Source organism: Thamnophis sirtalis, unplaced genomic scaffold (genome assembly GCF_051295495.1).
Source record: "Thamnophis sirtalis isolate CommonGarterSnake01/CBP01778 unplaced genomic scaffold, rThaSir2_p1.2 scaffold_3, whole genome shotgun sequence".
Lineage (NCBI taxonomy): Eukaryota > Metazoa > Chordata > Lepidosauria > Squamata > Natricidae > Thamnophis > Thamnophis sirtalis.
Genome location: NW_028261383.1, coordinates 106,440,452 through 106,463,064, shown reverse-complemented (window position 1 = coordinate 106,463,064; position 22,613 = coordinate 106,440,452). Strand labels below are relative to the sequence as shown.

Below are 22,613 nucleotides of genomic sequence, written 5' to 3'. Positions count from 1 at the left end.
TAGAAAATGGTCAATGTTAATTTGAGGCGCACAAGCATTAAACAAAGTTTAATAGTATGTGCTTTATATAAATATCTTTTGCTGCTGTAGCATATCTCAAGTTGACAAATATTGGTCCAAACATTAACATTTCCAATAAACATTTCAATATTTTAGGGTAGTCTAAGAATATCTGCATATGGAATAGCTATATCACAATAGACACTACCTGATTTTGAAGTAAACATTTTGTACTAATGAAGAAATGTTCTAGGGAAAAATTATGTTTATTAATTTATTCAATTTATTTAGCCACCCATCTCAAACAATTGATTCTATGTGGTGAGAATCATATTGTGGCAATAATGCATTCATTTTATATGAAAGCACAAAAATAATAAAAAATGTATTAGGAAATTTTACATATTAATAACTTCTTATATACTAACAATCCTCCAATTTTCCTGTTTCTTGCAGTGGAAAGCTTTCCATTTGCTTATGTCTTGACCAAACCAGAAAGGACAAAAATTGGTCTTCAAAAATAATGGTTACATTAAACAATGAGTTTTGATTATTTGACTGTGAAACATTTAATTAAGATACAGTAGTCTCCATTTCTCTTCCAGATGTAATGTAACTCTTCAAACCAGCCAAACTGCCATTATTCCCACTCTATCTGGAGGGCATCAGATAAAGTAAGTTTGAATGAATGTGAGCTTTATAGGAAAAAAACAAAACAAAATTAAGTCTATGTTTCAAAACTAAACTATGTATTAAAAAATTCTTTAAAAATAAGACAGTACTGAAATAAGGTAAAATAAAAGCCTATGTGGAATATTTTATTTTTTCAATGAAAACATGCAGTTTTGTCTTATCAGTGTTTCTTAAACATGGGCTATGTGGTTACCACGCCTGTGTACTTTAGAAATATAACTCATTTTTAATTTGTTCTTTTTTGACTTTCCTATATCCATATTTTTCAAAAACTGATCAGACAATGTGAAACAGGAATCTGACACTTTTTCTCTCCCAGTAACATCTGGATTTTTTTTGTCAGTATTAACAATACTGTGCTGACAATGTTGATATTCAAGAAAAAATAGCTACAAGAAGAAGTCTGAGTTAGACTAGAAATGTTGCATGGGATGAGAGGGTCTTAAACAGTCAGTGTTGCCATCATTCCCTACATTATATTTTCAAGAGAAAAAAAGTTCTTATTTTAACTTTCAATAAAGGTATAGTATATGCATGCGTCCACTATGTTTGTATGTGTACCAGGCTGTTGAGGACTCCTGTTCTAGAGGAAACTTTATAATAATAGTTACACTTTTTCAATCTTTTTTCTGCCTTAATGCCTTATCACTTCTTTGAATTGCTTTTCCAAGTCATTCCAAGTAGTCACTGGTAGGCCAGTGGTGGATACTACAATAAAAATACACTATTGCTGGATGAAATATGTGCAAAGAGCAACTGTATTCAGTTATAAACAGATGACCTGAGTGTTTTTAGTGTAACTAATATTCTGTGCTGCTACACTCATCCAATTTTCAAATCCTCCAAATGGAACATATTAATCAGGCAATGGTAAAGTTGAAAAGAGAAAGCCTAGGTTTGTTAACAAAAGCTTTCCAAAACTAGCCAATCAATGTGCGCAGCATAATGAACAAATCATTACAGGTAGTCCTCAATTTACAATAAGTTACATAGCAACTGTTCAAAATTATGGAAGACTCCTCAGTACTTATGACTTAGAGTCAAAGTTCTGATGGCCATTTGAGGCACATAGAAACTGGCCTGCATTTACAGTTGTTTGCAATGTCCCACAATCATGTGATCATGATTTATGTTTTTTTTATGGAAAACTAGCCCATTGCAGATTGTAGGTTTGCTTAATAATACTGCACTCGCTTAATGACCATGGATTTTCTTAACAGCTGATGCAAAAAAAGTCATAAAATTGGGTCAGTCATGCGATGATCCACTTTAATGACCGGTACAATTTACGACCATAATTCCAGGCTAAGTTATCAATACAGCCTATAACTTATTCTGATCATTTGGAATAATTACAATTTTAGAATGATTAACACAATCAATGTCACACCATTTCATTTAAAAGATACAAAGCATATGTGTTTCCCGGTGAGGCATTTCATTGTGAAAAGAAAATAGGAGTGTAAACCAACTACCGGCATCAGCAACCGGGAGAAAGCAGTGTAGTAATCTAGTTATGAGGCAATACCATCATGGATAATTATGGCCAGATCTAAGTATCCTATTATATTTAATAGTGTCTCCATACTATATTATGAAACTACACTGTTGCTAATGCTGACATGCAAAATATAATCGCAACTACCAAGTTTCAAAGCTGAAGGCTTTAATCTGAAACCAGATCCACTGCAAAAGTAAATCAAATGAACAAAAGACTCCATACATTCAGTCCTATAGTATAGGCAAAGGTAGTTAAAGACAATTTGGAATAAATCCCAAGAACCCTATTACCAATTCTAGCATGTTCAATGCTCTCACAGATTGATATACTATTTTCTTCAGATCCTTCGTAAAAGCAAAATTCAAAACTATTTTTCAACACTTCTTACCTTTTGCAACTGATCTATCGTCTCTCGTATAAAACACAGTTTAACACTTTTTGAAATGCATTAGCATATTTCTTCATCTATTTCAAGTTAGTCTACATAAATGTGCTCCAAATGGTGCCCAAGACAGTTACTGCATGGAGTTCCAACGTAAAGTATAACTAATCTCACTAAGGCCTATTCCTGCCCAGGTTTTCGACAGTCAGTTTTTCAAAGCTTTATTAGCGCCAGCTTTTTAATTCATCCAGATTCTTGGAATGGAAACAATTTACAGTTTTTGATAAGAGAACTTCTGTAGTATGTAGCAAGACAACAAGTTACATTTAATGTACTGATCAAGCATTAGCTACATAAAGTGAGATCTAGAATATATGTTCTGAAAATGTAGGGCAATCTGACTCTGATTCCAAAGCTTAATACCATTAATAAAAATGCTTTTGTTTTTTAAGCAGTGACCTAATGGGTACTGCAACCTTCTCTAACTTGGTGACTACTGGATATCTTGGACTTTAACTTCTCCAGTTATGGGAAATCATCAAGTTGGGAAAAGGTAAGACAGTAAAATGCTAGAATTTTTTTTTCTACCCAGTTTGTATAGCTTGTTATATCTGCTGGAATTTATGGTGGTCAACATAGACTAATCACCTAGTTTCTTGTTAGCTAATAGAGTTCTTTGCATAAGGAGTATGCAGGAAGCAAACAGAAAACAAAGGTCAGGTTTAAGCGATCTACTCGGTTTATTTTAATATACCACTGAAAATCCTTCATTTTAAATCTTGTTACATTTTGCATCTTTATATCTATATTAAATATAACAACAAACTTGCTATTTGGTTTGTCCAACCAGGAAACGTCATTACGTACCAATCAATAGGCCTGCAATTGATTTACTATTATAATACATGCTCCTTTGAGAGCATTTTTTTCTTTTTCTCAAGCCAAAAAGGTGATTAAAATTAAAACTGAGTAAGTACTTGTTTCCCAGATGATTATAATAACCCAATCCTGAACATGTAAATTTTTTTTGGTATTTTTAATGTTAATTATTCCCTTAGATACTATATAAAGAATTGTGATTTGAACATTTATAGAGCAACTCAAAGAAACTGCTATGGATAATAACGGCCCTAGCTATGTTTTAATAACCCCACATTTCCCTTCATCAAGTCAGTCTGTGCTGTCTTATCATGATGGAGAAGGAGGTATTCCTGATGGAATGCATGAAGAACATTGAAAATGTATGCCAGGAGTATATATTCCCAGTAAAATTGATCAAAACAAAAGGTCATTCCAGCTGCCCAGTTAAAGAAAGCAGGCATCTATATTAGAGATATAAATCTGTATATAAGAAGACGCCAGAGGTGGACGATCATCTTAATGATAATGGCAAAGACATAAATTCATATTAAATGGCAGAAGCAATGGTAAGCCACCCCTGTAAGACAACCACATGGACAGAAACTATAAAATGTCTAATGACTTTTGTTGAACAATGAAGGAATAAGATCTCTGTTTGAAGGTATGAAATGCAAGGTTAACAATAAATAGAAGTATACTCTCTGGGGAAAAATAATGCTAAAGTTAACTAAATATATATTGTAGAATGAAAATAAGGCCGTTAGTTATATTAGATGAAATATTTGAGACGGTAAATATTATTTGAAGATGCAGAGGTTAAAACAATTGTAACCAAACGACATGCTGCATGTGATGATGGTTTTTTTTTCTTTTTTGTCTCCCCCCCTTTTTTTTAAACCCTAGGTTATTGTGGTGTTTATTAAATATACAACAGAGAGATACGGGATGTATAAACGTAGTAGGGATGCACCTGTGATGAAATGACATATTGTATGTGATGATGGGGGGGGTGTCTTTTTTTTCTTTCCTTTTTTCCCCTCTCCTTTTCCCATTTTTTTTTCTATTGTTATGTGATGTTGTCTATGTAATAAAAAATAAAATTATAAAAAAAATGTCTAATGACATAGTCCTGAATGAGAGGGTCCCTCAAGTCAGATGGCACTCAACATGCTACCAAGGAGAGCTGAGGATCTTTCAGAGTACTAATGGTGTTTATAACAAGTCTTGATTAAAGCTTTTAGGAGATGCTGATATTGATGTTGATGATGTTATCATACATGAAAAGAAAATCTGGAGCCACAAAAACAGAATTGCAATGGGAGCACTAACCCATAAGAAACCTGAACATAGGAAAGACTAAAACAGTGAAATATGAAATGAAATGACTACAAATTTACATCTTAGGCATCAGTGATGGACTGGAATTACACACTTTCAGAAGATCACACTGTTTATTATTCAGGAGATGAAAAAAAAGGAGCAGCATTATTAGGAATTGTAACTTAGGACGGCTATACCAAGAATAGTACTTGGCTACAGTACAATCAATGATAGAATAATATTAATTAAACTTTGCAGACAATTCTTTAATATGGTTATCATCTAGGTTTGTGCTCCAGCCATTGATACAGAAGAAAAGAGCTTGCTAGGAAATTACTAATAATTAATTAAATTATTAGTAAGTGGGAGAACAACTTATCAATTTCTACCACTCCACTGATTTCTTCATAGTTGTCTTTAAGCAACCAAATGGATACCTGTATGCATAAACATTACTAGATGGAGTACACAGAAAACAAATTTGCTATATTATTGCTTCAAGAGGGAAAGGCTCTCAGTTATGCATCAGGACAGGAATAGCCAGGTGCTAACAGTGGAAAAGATCACACACTGCTCATTTACAAATTCCAAGTTTAACTAAAGCAGCAGAAGAAAGTCAACTAGTTTCTATGACATAATACCGACCACATAGCCACTGGTTTTATGGAGATCATTATGAATCACTTTGAAGTTCTAAACTCATTAATAGAGAACTGGAGCTACCATGAAATGTACTTAAAGAATTTGTGAAGGGGGCATTTGAAACATGATTGTTAAAAATCACCCAAAAAAGAAAGCAAATTCACTGCGAGAATAAATTACAGAAATTGTCAAGAGAAGAGAAGTGAAGCCACTAAAAACAAAAATTTCAGGAAGAAACCTAATGAAGAATTTCAGAGAGATATTACAAGAGTCAAGAAGCAGTAGAACAATAACTGCAAAGACCCTAATGATGGGAACAGGCATGGAAAAACAAGGAAAGGTTTTAAAAAGATCTCTGAACTCAGAAGGCTCCATTCTCAAATTGGTATGCCAAATGGATAGATTCAGAAGTAACAGATTCACACTACATCAAATAAAGATGGAAGGAACTTACTGAAAAAGTATGATGATGAAATGTCAACATCCAAATTATTTTAGAAGATGCTCTAAGACGATGTCCCCAATTTACAATAATTTATAGTACTTACAGAAATTGAATTCACATCAGCACTCCCATTATTACTAAATTGGAAAGTTTTAAGAACTGAAGGAATATCCACAGAAATATGGCAACAGAAGAAGAGTCCGTAAGGGTTAACCAAACTGTGTAAGAAAATCTGGGCAACAACATAGTGCCCAATAGATTGGTACAGGTCAAGGTATATTTCAATATCAAAAAAAAAGAAAAAAGAGAATTTCAGAGTGCAAACTATTGTGTTATATCCATAATTTCACAAATTAGCAAACTAATGCTTAGGATCCTCCAGCCTAATGCCCTACATGGGATAGGATTGTCAGATGTTAAAGTGGATTTTACAAAAAGCTGAGGAATACAAGACATTGCATTAATGCAATTAGATAATTAAGAAAAAAAATTCAAAATTGAAGTCAGTATGTGCTTTATTGATTACATAAAGATCTTTGATTATGTTGATTCTGTCAAGCTATGGAATGTGCTTAGAAATATGAGAATCTTAAAAGATCTCATTGTTTATGTGAGAAACATATATTCAGGTCAGGAAGCCATAGTATAGGTTCGTGATGGCGAACCTATGGCACATGTGACAGAGCCCTCTCTGCTGGCATGCCCACTGTTGCCCCAGGTCAGATCTCTGTGGCATTTCTTTCATGAGCTTCTTTTCGCTGCAAACAATGAAACAGAAGCTCACAAAAGAAAAAGATCTTACCTCTTGACTCGCTGCCAATGTTGGGATGCCCCTCCTTCGGGTCTCTGCTGCACATGCCCGAGCATGCCCACATTTGTGCGTACACACATCTTTCAGTTTGGGCATGTGCGCACATGCAGCTTGGGCACTCGGCGGTAAACGTTTCACCATCATTGGTATAGACAGACCATGGAAAAACAGACTGGCTTCATGTTAGCAAAAGTAAGGCAATGGTATATATTCTGCCTTTATTTATTCATCCTATATGTTGAATATATATTAAAGAAAGCAAGGTAAAAAAAATGTGAGAATGGTTTTAAAATTGGAGGAAGAAACACAAATAACCTGTGGTATGCTGACAACTTTTTCTGATAGCTAAAAACGCTAAGGATCTCCAAGCCATAGTAAAAAAAAAAGCCAAGAAACAAAATGAAAAAAATGAGATTAAAATGAAATATAAAGAGCAAACTAATAACAATAGGTACAACAATCAAACTTAGTATTGACAATGAAGATATCAAACTGATAGCTACTGTCTGCCTTTTAAAAGTCAACTATTAACAAGTAGCCAAGAAATATGCTACAGCCCAGCATTTGTTAAAACAGCTATAAAAGCCTTGGAAAAGATATTCAGATACTGGGATTTATGTATACCCATAAAAATTATTATAGTGCAAACCGTGGTATTACCGGTGAAGGCCTATGAAAGTCAAAGTTGGACTTTGAAGAAATAGGGTAGGAAAAATCCTGATAAATTTAAAATCTGGTGTTGGAGAAGATGCCTGAGAATATCAGATAAGTCAAGAAAACAACTAGAAATATCATCAAAATGATGAATGCAGAATTTTCACTTGGGTCAAGGCTGACCCATGACCAGGCTCAAATTATCCTATTTTGGACATATTAAACAAGTCCTAACTCTCTGGAAAAAGATCCAAATTCTGGGAAAGGTGGAAAGAGAAGAGAATAAACTACTGCAAGATGGATGGACTCATCCGCTTCAAGGTGCTACTAGTCACCCATAAAGCCCTTCATGGTAGTGGATCTGCGTACTTGAGAGACCGCCTTCTGCCAATTACCTCCCTGCGACCAATTAGATCTCACAGATTGGGCCTCCTCCGAATTCCATCTGCCAGCCAGTGCCGGCTGGCAACTACAAGGAGGAGAGCCTTTTCAGTAGTAGCTCCGACCCTTTGGAACGAGCTCCCCGTGGAGATTCGTACTCTCACCACCGTCCAGGCCTTCCGCATAGCCCTTAAGACCTGGCTAGCCCGTCAGGCCTGGGGACAAAGATAACTGCCCCTCCCAAATGATGAATGAATGTTGCTCATTATTTTTACTCTATGTGTGTCTACGTTACTGTTTGTATTCCCCTCCCCTGATTTTATGTAAGCCGCCCTGAGTCCCCTCAGGGAAAAGGGCGGCCTATAAATGTTAATAAACTAAAACTAAACTAACTAAACTAAACTTATCTTTGTTCTCTCCTTTCCAAACATTTATTCTATCTGTCTCTGCGTATGCATGTGTTTAATGAACTCTTTCTGAAATTCAAGAAATCCTAGAAACTCATTTACAGTAGTGATAGTGATGAGTGCAATTTTGGAAGAGTCGAAAGATCATTTTAAGGACAATTCTTCATGGAGCAAATATATCTATGTGACCACTCATAGTCAACATGTCATCAATCAATCAGTAACCATGATGATGATATTAATCTTATCCAATGTGAAGGTAGTTTTACTTTACTTAGGTTTTATTTACAAATATCATAAAAATTTGTTAGAGGCACTTTTTGTACTTTCAACAAAAAGAATTTCAATGTGACATCTGTTGCCAGCTTGACTGGAAAGCTTATAGCTAGACTTGTGTTATAGACTATGGAATGTTCTATGTTTACTTAAATGATTGCTGCTCAGATTCCTTATTGCTCAATATCACAATGGGAAAAGTTTTGAAATAGCTCCACAAGAAAAAATAAAATATCATGAGAGTTCAGCATGTATAATGTATGGTGGGCTTTTTTTTTTTGCCAGTGACATCTATTATTGAAACAGTGGATTGCTAAAGAAAAAGGAATGGTTTCTAGGATTTCTTGAATTTCAGAAAGAGTTCATTAAACACATGCATACGCAGAGACAGATAGAATAAATGTTTGGAAAGGAGAGAACAAAGATAATAATTATTTGAAAAAGTGTCTAGATTAATAAAATAAATATTCCTAGGTTGTCTGCACAGTAGCTATCTATAACAAATGACTGTACCACTGATCTGGGAACCATAAACGGAGATCTACTAAAGCGTGATTTAAGTGAAAATATAGTAATATTTTTGCATGACAGTTCTATAAACTTCGCTCCCATTTCCTTGATCTTCATTTTTCTTTCAGCCCGGGAAATTTCCACATTGAGGATTCTCCAAGTTAGAAGGAACATGAGATGTAAGATAACAAATGCATTAGTTTGCTTTGAGCGCAGGCAAAGGGAAATTCAGACTACTTCCCCCCTGAAGTATAAGAGGGAAGGAAAGGAAAATGTGGTCAGACTTGTGTGGATCTGTTACTGTAGCCCTTCTTACTAAAATAGAGTACTAGTCTTCTTGTGGAATCTGCTTCCTGATCTATAGGGCTGACAGACATATATTGGGCAATATACCGTATTTTCACCCATATAACCCGCCCACGCAAATAACCCGCACACGCATATAACCCGCGGGTTTTCCGGATCGTGTAAAATATTTCCCGTATACCCCGCCCACGCATATAACCCGCCCACGCATATAACCCGCGACGAGTAAAAGAGAAGGGAAACAGCTGAGATGGGGGGGAAGAAACGGAGAAAGAAGCCTGCGCAAGCTGGGGAAGAGGAAAGGAACGGAGGAGAAGGAAACAGCTGAGATCGGGGTGGGGGAAGAAACGGAGAAAGAAGCCTGCGCAAGCTGGGGAAGAGGAAAGGAAAGGAGGAGAAGGAAACAGCTGAGATCGGGGTGGGGGAAGAAACGGAGAAAGAAGCCTGCGCAAGCTGGGGAAGAGGAAAGGAACGGAGGAGAAGGAAACAGCTGAGATCGGGGTGGGGGAAGAAATGGAGAAAGAAGCCTGCGCAAGCTGGGGAAGAGGAAAGGAACGGAGGAGAAGGAAACAGCTGAGATCGGGGTGGGGGAAGAAACGGAGAAAGAAGCCTGTGCAAGCCTCCGATCGTGTAAAATATTTTCCGTATACCCCGCCCACGCATATAACCCGCAGGGGGGTGCTGTGCATGCAAAAAACGCATATAACCCGCGGGTTATATGGGTGAAAATACGGTACATACCTCTCTGCTTATATGACTTGAGTGGAAAATGGGGGGAAACCAGGTTAATCATGATAATCTAATGCCAAGCTTTGTTCGGTCCACAGTTGTAGTTGTACCTATGAGCATAAGTCTTATGACAAAATATGTGTCATAATGTTACTGTATAAGGTCCAGGCTTTTAGAGATAGTAGCAACGATTCATGCAAGTATGTAATAGCAGGAGTGTGCATCACATCACAATACACTAGCTCTGTGTCCTATGGATGCCCACATCTATAAGCATTATACCTATAGAAATATACCTCTATAACTATCTCTATCTCTATATACATATAGCAATAGCGCTTAAACTTATATACTGCTTCACAGTGTTTTACAGCCTTCTCTAAGCGGTTTACAGAGTCAGCAGTCAGAGTCCCAGAGTCCCAACAATCTGGGACCTCAATTTACTGATCTCAGAAACATGGAAGGCTGAGAACACACACACACACACACACACACACACACACACACACACACACACACACACAGACTATACATAAGGTTAGAAGAAGCAATAGAGGTTTAAAGTGGGACAGATAACTAATATACTGGTGTGAACCTGAAGCTTTTTGCAGAAGATTCCATAAATTTAGAATAAATTATTACTCATGGCCAATAGACAAGAGGCTGTCATATTATTTATTGTTCCCATAACTATATTTCTTAAAAGAACAAGGAATAGCATCAATGCAGTCTACACTTGTGGCTATGGCACTAGTTTTCACTCTTGAACAGACTGACCTCTGTAGTATATCAAAAAATATGGAAACAGCAATGAGGAAATAAAAATAAACAATAATTTAAAACAGATGAACACTGTAACACGTGAGCAAACAAGGTCTGGCTATTTCTTACTAAAAATGTAACACAGAAATATCCCAGCAGAGATTACTCTGTAGTTTTTTTTTAACTAAACTAACTACCAATGATTTCAGATAATAAATACTCTGTTTCCATTCCCATGCCAACCAATCTCTTTCTTTCATTAACATCGCTACACTCTTTTACAAATGAGTTATAATTGATTTTATACATAGAGATGCCATAGAACTCAACTCTGTGCTACAAGAGGGGACAATCTGCCAGTAAAATTCAGAAGGCCAGCTTTAGGAAAATATAATTATTAGAAACATTTTATTAGTGGCATTTTAATTTTTGGTTTAAACACCAATGCCTAAAAAGTAATTAATTGCTTATTAATCACTATCTATTACTTTCCCAAGACATTTCATAACTGCATAACTAAGCTTATCCTATGATATCCTCAATGTAGCTTTTCCCTAAGCTAACTGAAGCTGAAAAACTGCAATTTGTCTAAAGGGGGACAACCTATTTGCCAAAGAACCTGGGGCAAGGACAAAAGTAATGGATGGAAACTAATCAAGGAGACAACCAACCTAGAAATAAGGAGAAATTTCCTGACAGTGAGAACAATTAATCAGTGGAACGACTTGAATTAAAAAGTTGTGGATGCTCCATCAATGAAGACTTTTAAGAAGAGATTGGACAACCATTTGTCTAGGATCTCCTCCTTGAGCAGGAGATTGGCCTAGAAGACCTCCAAGGTCACTTCCAGCTCTGTTATTCTGTTAAAGTATCCAGTGAGAAGATGCCTGTCCTGGTATATGAATTTAAATATTTTCTCGTGAATTAATATGTTAATTTGCATTTCTATTTAAGTATTTATTTATTTATTTATTTATTTATTTATTTCAATTGCAGAAGGTTTCTATGTGAATTTGGAGTCAAAGAACAAAATAGAAATGAAGCAATTTCAAAGCTTACTGAATATAAAATAATAAATACTGTACACAGGCTGAAGAGATATCAATATTCAAGCTATTTTTTTAGAATTTATAAAATTCTAAAAAAAAATTCTAAATTCTATTAAGCCTTGCTTTTTAAAAATAATAATGCCATATTTGGGCTATATTTCAGTTCTGTAGATTAAATCTAAACTAGTCTGCTCTGTTGCTTTTGTGACTGATGTATTTTGGGAGGATCATATTTCATTTCTGCATTTCTAACTCAAGAATGGCGGCAGACTATCCTAAAAACAAATGTTTACCATGCCAAAGTCCTGCTTTTGAAACATATTATGTTCCTGCTACAAGGAAACTTTGTTCTTTAAACTTCTGTTACTGGCAGATTATTTTTTAAGAATGGCACATTTTCCAGGAACAAAACAATATGCCACCAGCAAGCAGAAATTTTTAGGAACATTGGCAAGTCTCACAAATATATCTATTTTTTTTCCTTTGCAATCAGAATAAAGTCAAGAGAAAATAGAAAGAAAAAACGGAGTAGGCATGATCAATAAAGAAGTACTCATATATTTGTAGCTCAGTGTTGAAATCAGGGGTCCTAGGTTGTTTTCTTGCAGACGTTTCACGCCCCAAACTAGGTAACATCATCGGTGCTAGTGACTAGCACAAATGATATTACCTAGCTTGGTAATGAAATGTCTGTAAGAAAACAACCAAGCTGCACCAGGGACCCTTCAGAATAGACATAACAGATGAAAACTCTAGTTCTTTTCTTGTATTTTATAATTATCAAAACTTTAAAATAGTCTTATAATATTTTAAGAAACAACATTTGTTCTTCAAAATCATGTATGCTAAATACCCTAATGTGTACGAAGTTTGTCGTAAAGAACAAATGAATAGAAAAAAATCTAATAAAACATGGATTCAATTATTAAGACAAAGGTCCAAAATGCTTCTATATCTTTTTAGATATTGTAATTTTTGTTTTGCTTGCTTGCTTCCAGATGCTATTGCTCTCTTGCTGTGTGAATCTGTTCCAAATACAGAGAATACCTTCCTGAAGAAAAGCAATAACCAGGCAACGCACTTCCTGAGGCAATGATTAATGAATCCATTTGGCGGAATAGTTTATCTTTGACATTCAGGGAGATTTTCCACATAGTGAGCCGATTGGCAGCTGTCAGAGTTAAACTTCAGAGTGTTAAGTAATACCACGGTGATTGTATATATCAAAAGCAAAATATCATTATGACAACCAGACTCTCATCCAGGCTAATGAGGCAAAATCTCTCATATTGCTTATAAATTCAGCTTAAAGGTTGGAAATCTTTTCAATCTCTTAAAAGTAGTCAGCATAGAAGACACAACGACTGTTTGGAAATAAGCATATTTGAATGGTGAGTTTGATGGGCTATCCTCATCGATCGATCAATCAATCAATAGAATATCTGAAATATATATTTCTGACCTGTAGCACAAGAGGCTGAGTATATATAGGACTGATTAGAAATCCTATGATAATTATGTCCTTCCTCATCACTTTAACTTAAAAAAACATTGAATAAAGTATGCTAGGGGCTTCCAGGGGATGTAAAATAAAATGAAGATGGCTCTGTAAAAGTGGAGCTAAAAACCTCAGCAAGACCAAGGAATTAAAGTTTTTTTTTAAAAAAAAAACCATATAAAGAGAGGATGAGATATCACCCATATGTACTCTGGATGGCTGTTCCTCACAAGGATTTTTCAGCACAGTGATCTCCTGTGGGTTTAAACGCTGAGAGACAAATTGGCCAATTTTTTGCAAACATGGCAGAGACTTTTATAGGACAACTAAGTTCCCAAACTTCACTTTCTAACACTCTCAGAAATTATCTAAAGCTATTAGAGACATTTGGCATTTCAGTCTTGAAAAATCTTCATTGAGTGAGTTTATCTTTAACTCTGAAGAAAAGAAAAATTACAAGCTGAAGATCTTAAAGAATTAGAAATAAATGGCAAAAAGCCAAATAAGATATTGATCTCAAAAGTTGTAAATGAATTAAGGATCAAAATAAATTTGGAAAATTGATGTTTATTATTAGAATTAATTATTTGCTTTTTGTGGGAAACAAATTTATTTTGGTTATCCTGGCAACTGCAATTCATAAAAAAAAGATAATTGATAATTTTAGAAAATGGACACTAGAGGAGATTAAAGATTCTAAGCAGAAGAAAGAAATTAAACAGTATATAAAACTGATGTCAGTTAATACTGGGATTAATGAGCCATGGTTAGAGTGCAGTACTGCAGGTTACTTCTGCTGCCTGCTGCCTGCCTGCAATTTGGCAGTTCGAATCTCACCAGGCTTGAGGTTGACTCAACCTTCTGAGGTGGATAAAATGACCCAGATTGTTGGGTGCAATATGCTGACTCTGTAAACTACTTAGAGACGGCTGTCAAGCACTCAAATCAGTATATAAGTCTTAGTGCTATTGCTATTGCTATTACAGAATGACACAAACATTGAAACATTGGGAATATTAAAGGAGAATCTTTGAAGAATGGAGCAAGGTTAGCAACCAGAATGTTTTTTCAGTAATGATGTCTGTTTCTATGGACAGACTATGTTTAAAACAATGAAATGAAATGAATGACAAATATGTAACAATTTTTATTGATAATGTAAAGTATAAAATATGGAAATAAAAATGAAATGCAAGAAAATTATTTAGAAAAGAATGCTTTGCTGGATATACAAACTAAACCAGCTAAAGTTTTAAAAATTAAAAGGGAAATACAAATTATAAATCAAGATGACCTTATTGGATCTACAAAGGATGCTTGTTAAAGCCTAGGAAAAAAATCTGTGTAATGGAATAAAGAATTAAAAATAGATCAAATCCTACAGCAATATTGAATTAAAGATTAAGACTGTTATAAATAAAAGGAAGAAAAGATATAAATTCGAACAAGATTAAAATAAAACATTTTTTGCAATGTTCAAAAAAGCGAACCCTTTACGGACCTTTTGCTGGATTGAAAAGTGGATATTTTATGGATTTATTTATAAATAAGGGATAGGATATGGGATGAAGATATATCTATTTAATCTTATATGGATGAAGTGTTATTAAATATGTTTTTATTTGTTGTAATTAAAGTTCTTAAAATACTGATTTTTCTTATAATTTCTTTTGTTTATTATATGTTTTCTCCATTTCTTTTTTTTTTATTGTTAGACTTATATACCGCTTCATAGGGCTTTCAGCCCTCTCTAAGCAGTTTACAGAGTCAGCATATCGCCCCCACAATCTGGGTCCTCATTTTACCCACCTCGGAAGGATGGAAGGCTGAGTCAACCCTGAGCCGGTGAGATTTGAACCGCTGAACTGCTGAACTAGCAGTTAGCTGAAGTGGCCTGCAGTACTGCACTCTACCCACTGCGCCACCTCGGCTCATTTCTTAGTTTCCACACTCTTCTCTTTCTCTAAATTCATTGTGTTTTTACTATTACAATTAAAATTCTTAATAAAATTATATGTATATTAAAAAAAACATTTAACTACAACATACTCTATATAGTGTCAGGGCACGTATGGGCTTGGTAAATTTGAAGCATGAAAAAGAAATAAAATTATCATGGTTTAATAAATTCCTCTGCATATTACATATGAATGGGACCAAGGATGGGATCAGTACACGTACATCTGGCATTTGAAAAACAAAACTAGAGGGAAACTATATAGAAAGTAACCATCTGTTTGCAGTTGTTTCCTGAGGGGTAATCTTATGAATCTGCTGCAACAACAATATGAACAAAAAGCCTTATGGCATTAAAAAAAACCTAAGCCACACAGGACTTGTTTGCTTGCACCTATTTATAGCGATGTTTGTACACATTTTAAACATATTTTCAGCATAATAAAACAATACTCAATGATTAGCATTACACCTAAAAATGTGATGGCTGTCTGAATTTGAAAATTAAATATTTTCTGAATATTATTTACATAGCAAAATCTTCAAAAGCATGATTTAACCTTACATTTGTTTCTTTGCAGGATGATAGATTATAGTGGGTGTGAGAGATTCCTGAGAAATAAACTGCAACCTCACACCCTCAAATACCCCAGAATATGCATACACGCATACACGCAAGTGCACACAAACACAATTTTCAACCCTGTCCCTTCTCTGTCAGTAATGGCTTCTGATACTCTTTTAGCAGAAAGATCAGGATGGCACCCAATCTTTTAGAAGTTGCCTATTTCTTATAGAGTATTATGGATGTAGAGAGCACTTTCCAGTGGTGGGTTCCGGATCCCATTCCAACACACACATCTAGCGTGTGCATGCCTCTTAGCGCCTCCGCGAGCCTCTGTGATGCTGAGGTGCTCAGCGAAACATCTCGCAGGTGCTGTACACACCATGCACATGCACGGAAGTGCCGAAGACTTAAACGACTGGTAAGGAGCTCTGGCAGGCGGGTGCGCCCTCCGGAGCACAGTACTGGGACGGTATCCGGTGCTCTGAGCAGGCTCCGGTATGCCTGTACCGGGGCATACCGCCTGCAACCCACCACTGGCACCTTCCTAAAATGAGAATGCAAGTCTATATCTCAGGACAAAGGAGACAAAAGAAGAAAAAAAGTTGAGGTAGAGATATAAAATGGAAGAATGTACCACTTCAATAATATCTAACTATATTTCACCATCTAAATTTATTTGTGTTATATTGTGTTATAGGAAACTCAGTCATTGTTTTGGCTTAGCATACTTATTTTAATCTGTAACTCTTATCAGAAAACTAAATAATTCCATAATGAATCAGAAAAGCATTAAAAACTACACACCACAGTATGCCTTTCAAAATGCACAGTATAGCCTTGTGTTTTAAAACTTCCAGTTAGATCTGCTAAGAATTAGGATACCTTAATTTGTTTAATTGCTTATTTTGTCCCTGACCTTTTCAAGGGTCTACAAGAATAAAATAAGAAATATATCTGAAAAAAAAAACATCTCAGAAAATGATGAACTGTTAGAGACTGTCTAACCTCAAAGGGCTGCTGAAGGATGAAATCACCCTGAAGGATCATACTATGGTTTCATAAATACCTCAGAGTAGATCAAGACATTATTCTTACCTAAATCCTTGAGGACAAATGCAGGTGTATCCATTTACAGCATCTACACACATGGCACCATGGCGGCATTTGTGTCCCCTGCAGTCATCATCATCTGTTTCACAGTGCTTTCCACTGTAGCCTGGTAAGCATTCACACCTGCAATCAGACCATTAAGGATTCCATTAATACAAAGTTGCATACTAGATTGCATCTACAAAACCTTCCTACAGTATGCATGTATATGAAACAGATATCCAACCCAAAATAAAATGGCACGCTAAGTCTTCCACATCAGAGATGAAGTGCATTAACTGTTTTTTTGTTTTGTTTTCCTAATGAAAGGAAAATGCTTTCTAGTTTATGTCCAACTAGAAAGGTTTGAAAGATGGTTGATAACGTACAGAGTGGTGTCTCTCAGTCTTGTCAATTTGATATTTGGACTTCAACACCCAGAATTCCCCTGCCAGCACGTGCTCTTGGCTGAAATTTGGTTTTTAAAGTTACAGGCTAGACAGAGCAGATCTCTCTGGAAAAGTGGGCAATCTCTCAAAATCTTCAACGTGTTTTGGAATAGCCTGAATGTACAGCATAAGCCACATTTCAAGCCTCCCTGGAAAATAAAGAACATATTCAGACCAGTGCAAAAGAAATAGAGTTCATATAGTTAATATTTAACATATTTGGAAAAGGCGCTTCCATATACTTTTGGGCTGTAGTTATAACCTTTTTTCTTAAGAGTAAAAGATTGGAATAGAAAATGAAACAGAATTGCATCAAAGTTAAGTAGTAGTAGAGTTTATCTAATAAGATTATTGTGCAGCAGAGATGCAAATCAGTGGTGGGATTCAATTTTTTTTCCACTACCAGTGGGTGTGGCTTGGTGGGATGGCATGGCTTGGTGGGCATAGCTTGGTGGGCGTGGCAGGGAAGGATACTGTAAAATCTTCATTCCCACCGCACTCCAGGGGAAGGATACTGTAAAATACCAATTCCCTCCCGATCAGCTGGGACACAGGAGGCAGAGAATAGATTGGGGCGAGGCCAGTCAGAAGTGGTATTTATCAGTTCTCTGAACTACTCAAAATTTCTGCTACCAGTTCTCCAGAACTGGTCAGAATCTGCTGAATATAACCTCTGATACAAATGATTACATTTCATCAACCTGAGTGCATTATGTACATAGAAAACAACCTATAGAACCAGTTCAAGTATTACTAAAATCTAAATGGTTAAAAATGTGTGTGTGTGCATCTGAATAGACATTTTATTTAATGTATACTAGAGATACATCAAAATTCAGAGCTGACATTAGAATAAAACTCTCCAATAATCAATGCAAGACATTTTTATTTAATATAATGATATAAATGTATCCTAAAGTTAGCAAAAATTTAGTACAAATTTCTGGGTATAATAATAATTGAAAGGGTTTTTTTTATAGTTTTATAAAAGTCTTGCAAAAAAACCTTACATTTTAAAATCTCGAGACATCAGACACCAGACATTAATTTAGAGGGAAGTCAGTTTGAGAGATCAGGAACTATATGGGGAAAAAATCCTCAAAAATGTGAAGAGTCTATTTTAATGGAAGAAAAACTAATTGTACAATTGTACAATTTAGTTGATCTGAATGGAACCTAGTGATTCGAATAATAAAGAATTTAAATGGATATTGTTCCTGAAGACTAAACTGATATACAGATCTAAAAGTAGATATTATGATATCAGGAAAGATCTAGGCTGCCTAAATTGCATTACAGGTATTCCTTGACATGACCATAATTGAGTCCAAAATTTCAGTTGTTAAGTGAGATGTTTGTTAAGTGAATTTTGCCCCATTTTATGATCTTTCTTGCCACAATTAAGTGAATTACTGCAAGATAAATTAGTAACTTGTTTGTTAAGTTAATCTGGCTTCCCCTTTGACTTTGCTTGTCAGAAAGTTGCAAAAGATGATCACGTGACACTGGGACACAGCTACGGTCATAAGTATAAACCAGTTGCCAAGCATCTGAATTTTGATCAAATGATCATGGGGATGCTTCAAAGATTACAATTAAAAACGGTCATAAGTCACTTTTTCAGTGCTGTTGTAACTTTGGATTGTCACTAAATTAACTGTTGTATCTTGAGGACTACCTATACTGTAAACACAAACAAGAGGAAAGCAGAATTGGAAACAAACTATAAATCCAGGCAGGACATCACTAAGTTTAAAGGTAATTATTTACATTTTCTGAAGTTTGATATGAACAAATTTCCCTTCTACTGGGGATTTCTTTAAATAAATCACTAAAGGTAGATTTCAATTTCTTAGACAAATAAAATTTATTGTTCTACCATAATACTAAACCTATTTTTATTTCCTTATTCACTACTTTGTGACTTAAGCCCAATTAGTTTTGAAGGCATTCAGCTGAATAGGCATTCAAACCTTTGTCAATATTGCAGCTAAATTTTATTGAGGAAATCAAGTGTTCGCTTGCCTTTCAATCTAAAAGCGTCATGATCTCTGATAAGATCATTCATGATTGGTCTTCTCACTGCTATAATTCATGCACACTGGATTCTTTGCCAATCTACAAATATTCAGATCATCTCAGTTTGCATGAAATCTGTTCAAACTGAATTCCTGAATAATTGCTTCAACTGATATAGTAGTTGCCGCTATTCTATACAACATTTCATTCAGTTTCAGTTATTCCTCTATGAATTGAAAAAAGGGGGAGGTTGTCTCTTATTAAATCCAAAGATTACTGTTTTGTAAAAGTTTTGAAAAGCATAGCAACCAATTCTAGCGATGTTTCAGCCACCCTGGCAAGGAAATGGTGTTCATAATAATTTGCTACGAGAGGAAATAGCGACATTTAATCCTCTTGCTTTATTGATCCCTGTTGGCCCAAATAAAGTGATGTAATAACAAATGATACACGCATCGTTACTCAAGGCTGCCATGGATCACATTTTTGACATATATTGGTTATTGTCATAACAATATAACCACTACTTTTCTTGGACGACAGCATTAAATCAATGCTTTAACTTTTGTCAGTAATTCCATGCTACAGAATAATAAAGTTTATTTATAACTGTGCTCTAACATATCGGGCAGTTGGAACAACAGCTTCCTTCCGTGGAGAGATATATTAAATTAATGTATCTCTCTCTCTCACTGGAAGATTTCAATTGTATGGAAAAAAGTTAGTTACATTACTGAGATTCTTAAATGTTAGAGCAATAGGGAATTGTGTTAAATACTACCCCTGGTTACCTTCATTTCAGACTACTTATATTGGTTTTGGCTTCAGGTTTGTGATCCTTCAAAAAACCTCAGACCAATCAGAAAACAGTGTTACTGCAGTCAATATTTAAATTATTCCAAATACTATTTTCTTCTCTTTTTTATTTTTCATTCCAGAATTTATGTGCTCCCTCCTCCTCCAATCATTGCTGATCATGAATTTTCAGATTAATTTCCTCCCTGGAAGTTATAAATTCAGAAAGTAGCATTTCTTCCAAAGGAATAAACTGTAATGAGAGGCAGCTGATTTCATCAGGTACATAGACTAATATAGGATTTAAACTGGAAGGTCCACTTAGCTTTATAAAAACTTTATTGCTTAATTAAGATGGAGGATTTTATTAACGCTAATTCTAATATACTCTAACAGTTGCTTTATGGAATCCCCAAATTTATTAACATGGGGCATCTTTTGTATCAAACCCAAATATCAAATCAAAGAAATTAAAGGCATAAAATAAAAAAGAAAAGAAAATGTAGCTAATCTAATCTACATTAGCACCTTTTATTACACCTCTATAAACTATCCTTGTTTCCATTATTTTTGTATACCAAGTCATATAATGTCTTTTGTTCCTAATTTTTTCATCTCTTTATTCTTGAGGAATTTCTTAACTCTGTCCAACCACAACTTTGTCCTTCCCATTTCTTCATTCAAATATTTGTTTTGTGCTTTTGATTCTCATTCTCTCTACATCTGGGGCATCAAACTCGATTTCATTGAGGGCCACATCAGGGTTGTGTTTGACCTTGAGTGACTGGGGTGGGTGAATGTTTGAATGTTGTTTGAATGTTAAAGGGGGACTCAGGGCGGCTCACAACTCAAACCAGGGAAGGGGGATACAGACAAATTAACAACAACATAAAACAATACATAATTTAAAAACACGCAACAATCATACCATTCGAGATAGGGGCAACGGTTCTTTAGCCCCAGGCCTGTCGGAACAGCCAGGTTTTAAGGGCTTTGCGGAAGGCCTGGAAGGTGGTGAGGGTGCGAATCTCCACGGGGAGTTCGTTCCAGAGGGTCGGAGCAGCCACAGAGAAGGCTCTCCTCCGGGTAGTCGCCAGTCGACACTGGCCGGCGGATGGAATTCGGAGGAGGCCTAATCTGTGGGATCTAATTGGTCTGGTGGAGGTGGGTGTGGCCAGTTCGACATCATTCGTGTCAGTGGTGCCTATGGTGGCCTGAGTGTTCTGCCAGCAGAAACAGGCTCGCAAGCTCCATTTTTGGATGTGACTGCTTTGTGCAACCCTCTGCCAGCGAAAATGGAGCACACAGGCCTCTCAAGTCTGTTTTCACTGGCAGAGGCACCAATGGTTGGTCCTGTTTCCAGGGCAGCCCTGTGGGCCATATCTAAGCATCATGGGCTGGATCCGGCCTCCAGGCCTTGACTTTGATACCCCTGCTCTACATGATCAGATGTCATCAAGAAGCTTCTTTCATAATTGGTCAGTGATTTCTGAGACTAAGCAAAAATCAATGGCTGTTTCTGTTCTTCCTTAGAAAAGCTCATTTCCAACAATACTTTAGCTAATTCAACTATTTATTTGTTTCACTTTAGGAATAAAGTGTGGCTTCATCCTATTTCTTTTGATTGGAAGCAAATCAAAAGCCATAATAGATGCATTTTGGTTTCAGTAACAAATCATAAGAATAAATTGGCATAAATGAAAACACTTTGGCAACTTAATAGGGATACAAAAGGAGACCCCAAATTCGGCATCCTTTGGGCAATGGTAATGTCACCAGTTGATCCATTTACCACAGGAGTGTTTCAGTGTTTCTGACATGGAAGTATAGTATAAGAAAAACATCTCCTTCATTTCTTGTAACTGGTATTAAACTGAAATATAAGGAATCACACCTATTATTTGAACAACAAATTCAATAGCTATATTTGATGATGTACAATTAATGAAGGGATATGCAGTTCACTTTTCCACAGACTTGCTGAATTACAGTGTGCAATGGGGAGAGATAATATGTTTATTAGTTTAGTCTGAAATAAGAGGTCATTGGTGCGCTTTCTGAATTTGGTTGTTTGCTTGCATAGAAAACACCGAAATGTGGCAATTAGTTAATAAAGTAACTCATTAGGATTGTGGATTTATATACAATATTTTAACATATCAATAGTACATACTTACTTATATTCTCTATCAAGAGAAATACATTTGGATTCATGTTTGCAAGGGTTTAGTTCAGGCACGCAATGGTTGATTACTTCATCACAGAGTTCTCCTGAAATAAAATTAAGAGAGCTTTTAATATAAATTTAGTAGAAATTTAGTTGCCTGAATTATAATTAGAACTGAGGAATGAAAAAATGCTTATGAAGAAACTATTGAGGACAATGATATTACAATCCCTTTTTAAAAAAGAAGTTAATGGCATACCCATGATTAAAACTTTTATTGTGGTTTAGGATTAGTCAATGCTGCAAAAATAAATAAATACAGAGACATTGTACAAATAATGGA

The 22,613-nt window shown here is 35.5% G+C and overlaps 1 protein-coding gene across 2 annotated transcripts in view; it reads right to left on the bottom strand.

The window, feature by feature from the left end:
• SLIT3 (slit guidance ligand 3) overlaps window positions 1-22,613 on the bottom strand; it is a 501,863-nt gene that overhangs the window by 21,964 nt on the left and 457,286 nt on the right. For both annotated transcript variants that reach the window (XM_087709668.1, XM_087709669.1), the window contains exons 29-30: window positions 22,281-22,374; window positions 16,847-16,984 (exon numbers count right to left, since the gene is read on the bottom strand). In XM_087709668.1, the coding sequence (XP_087565794.1) occupies window positions 16,847-16,984; window positions 22,281-22,374 (232 nt within the window). The remainder of the gene's footprint in view (window positions 1-16,846; window positions 16,985-22,280; window positions 22,375-22,613) is intronic.